The sequence below is a fragment of the Centruroides sculpturatus genome, unplaced genomic scaffold (genome assembly GCF_000671375.1).
Source record: "Centruroides sculpturatus isolate CEXI.00-Female unplaced genomic scaffold, Cexi_2.0 scaffold5256, whole genome shotgun sequence".
In the NCBI taxonomy this organism is placed as follows: domain Eukaryota; kingdom Metazoa; phylum Arthropoda; class Arachnida; order Scorpiones; family Buthidae; genus Centruroides; species Centruroides sculpturatus.
In genome coordinates, this window is record NW_019389366.1 from 1 (window position 1) to 2,809 (window position 2,809).

Below are 2,809 nucleotides of genomic sequence, written 5' to 3' on the forward strand. Positions count from 1 at the left end.
TTAATAAAAATAATTTAACCTGCATATCAGAAATTTCTTTCAATTTCTTTTCTTGTTCCTTTGATATGTCTGTTAATTTCTGTATTTGCTTTACATAATACTTCTCATTAGAAGCCTTCTTTTCCTGTTCTTTCCTTATCTGTTCAATGCTTTCTTGAAGCGCACTATTCAACTATTTAAAATTTAATAGCTAATATTATAATCAAATAATTTGCTATGCATATGCATTTATTTATAATACAAATTTTGTAAACCTTTTCTATTTCTAAGTTGCGTTCATATAGCTGTTTTTCCATTTTCTTTTGCCATTCTTTCTCTTGTTTCTTCAAATATTTTTGAAGATCAGATTCAACAAAGTTCAACTTTAATAATAACAAAAAATTCCATAATACGTTAATAAATTTGAATTTGAATAGTAACAAAAAATCAAAATGAAACAATATGTATTAAATAACTTTAATCCAATTACAGTCATTATGTATTACATTAATGTTAAATCTATTCAGCTATTAATTAAATTTTTTATTAAAATCAAAAGTAATAATTGTATTTTAAGATACATATTAAAAATATGATTCAAAAATATAAAAAGTATCATTCAAAATTATATTTTGCAGTTTTTAAATAATAATAATCATCCCTCTAACAACCAATTTAAAGTTAACAAAATATCTGTTGGAGATATTTTTAAATTTCCTGTTTAAAATCTTAATTAAATTATTTCTTTTATTTTATTTTTACTATGATCTTCTTCAAATATCTTGTTTTATTAAAATACAGTTTATCTTATGTTAAAAATTTTAAATAGCTAGTAGAATTATAATTAGTTTAACAGAAATCTGAATATAAAATTTGAAATAAGTTTTAAAAGTTTCAAGAAAAGAAAGTGGTCTATTGAGAAATAAAAATGTTTATACTAATTTTAAATAATTTCAAGAATATTTAAGGTAATTTCAACATTTTACTTAAAAATACTTTTAATATCATTAAATTTTATTCTATACTGACTCATAAGACATTTAACATATTATCAATAATTTCAAAATATTATATTAAAACAAATATATTATTATGCTGCCTATTCATGAATTGTATTGGTAAGATAAAATTATGACAGGCTATCCTCATTTATTTATAAACTGTATTTTAATAAAACAAAATATTTGAAAAATATCTTAATAAAAATAAATTAAATAAAATAAATAAATATTTAAATTTAAAAATTTTTCATGATTAATTTACAAATATGTAACTTTAAGAATTTTTATCTTATTTAATAAAAATGAAACAAAAATATTCAAATGAATATATTAAATTTAATTTGATAATTACAAGTCGTAATGACCCACTTGAGACTCAAATTGTTCTTTTAATGCTTGCACTTCTTGTTCTCTTTCTAAAGATGATGAATGTTGAAAATGACTTTTTTCTAAATATAATTGACTAACTTGAGCATATTTATCTTGCAATTCTTTTAATGCTATTTCTGAATTTTGATGTTTTTTTTCTACTTCTTTTAACTCTTTCATAAATGTATTTCGTACAGCTTCTAATTCAGCCTTTGTGAAAAGAAAGATATTATATTAAAAAAACAATTAAGATATTAACAGTTATTGATAAATTATAAAATGAAACAGAAAAGTAAATAATAAATGAGAGACAAAATAAAAAAAAAAAAAAAANTTCATAAATGTATTTCGTACAGCTTCTAATTCAGCCTTTGTGAAAAGAAAGATATTATATTAAAAAAACAATTAAGATATTAACAGTTATTGATAAATTATAAAATGAAACAGAAAAGTAAATAATAAATGAGAGACAAAATAAAAAAAATAAAAAAACATTTGGGTAGAAAAGTTGTATACACTTTTTCATTTAATCTTTGTATACAATCTCTATTCTCAAATTATATTTTGTAAAGTTTTTCTCTCAAAAAAATTAAATTACTTCAAACTGAAATTAACAATACTTTTCACAAGAATTATAATAATTACTGGAATTATATCCAGTATTCATATTTATTAAATATTTTTCATTAAATTGGGTGTAATAGCAAATACTATTCTTTCATATTTGATTACATTTCATTAATATATTTTCAATGTTGACAAATATTGATTTATGTAATTAAATAATGTATATACCAACTTAAATATTTTTGAAAAGAGTCTTAAGAAATAACTATAATATCTAATTCTAAGATAAATACTCCTCTTTATCACATTTGGAAAAAAATTATAACTTTCATATGTATAAATTATTTTCATTTTATTCACTATATATGTTTTTACATACTGTGTGCCTGGTCATTTCATCTTTCTTCCACTCTTCTATTGATTTCAATAACATTTCCTTTTCATTAGCATATTTCTCTTCTATCTACAAAATATAAATTTAATTAACATATTTGTACTTGAAAAACAGAATGATTAATTTATTAATATGAAATTTAAATTATTTTTCTAACTATTTAAATTTAACATGAAAAAATATGCCTACGTAATCATAGAAAATCCCATAAAAATGCTAAAACTGTTCAATTAGTCAGGAGTTTTATTCTAGATTAAATGTTATTTAAGACATTAATGTCTCATCATCACATCAAATACTTTAAAAATATTAAATTCAAATAAAAACAATATCTTAAGAATATTCTAATTCTCATAAAATTTTACAACAAAATTAGTTCAAAAATAAAATGATATTACGTTTAAAATATCAGATAAAATAAAAAATAAAACAGTATGAAAAAATAACTAATATTCACATCTACTATTTAGAAGACAAAACAAAACAAAAAAAGTTATTT

At 19.4% G+C, this 2,809-nt stretch overlaps 1 protein-coding gene across 1 annotated transcript; it reads right to left on the reverse strand.

Annotated features, from left to right (window-relative positions):
- Positions 1–19: 19 nt before the first annotated feature.
- On the reverse strand, positions 20–2,596 carry LOC111617262 (trichohyalin-like; the record flags this gene model as incomplete). The annotated part of the gene is made up of 4 exons (XM_023358577.1): positions 2,296–2,596; positions 1,350–1,559; positions 255–362; positions 20–172 (listed from the first exon to the last, which is right to left on the reverse strand). Coding segments are annotated over exons 1-4 (525 nt in total), but the record flags the coding sequence as incomplete, so codon positions are not given.
- Between the last annotated feature and the right edge of the window lie 213 nt (positions 2,597–2,809).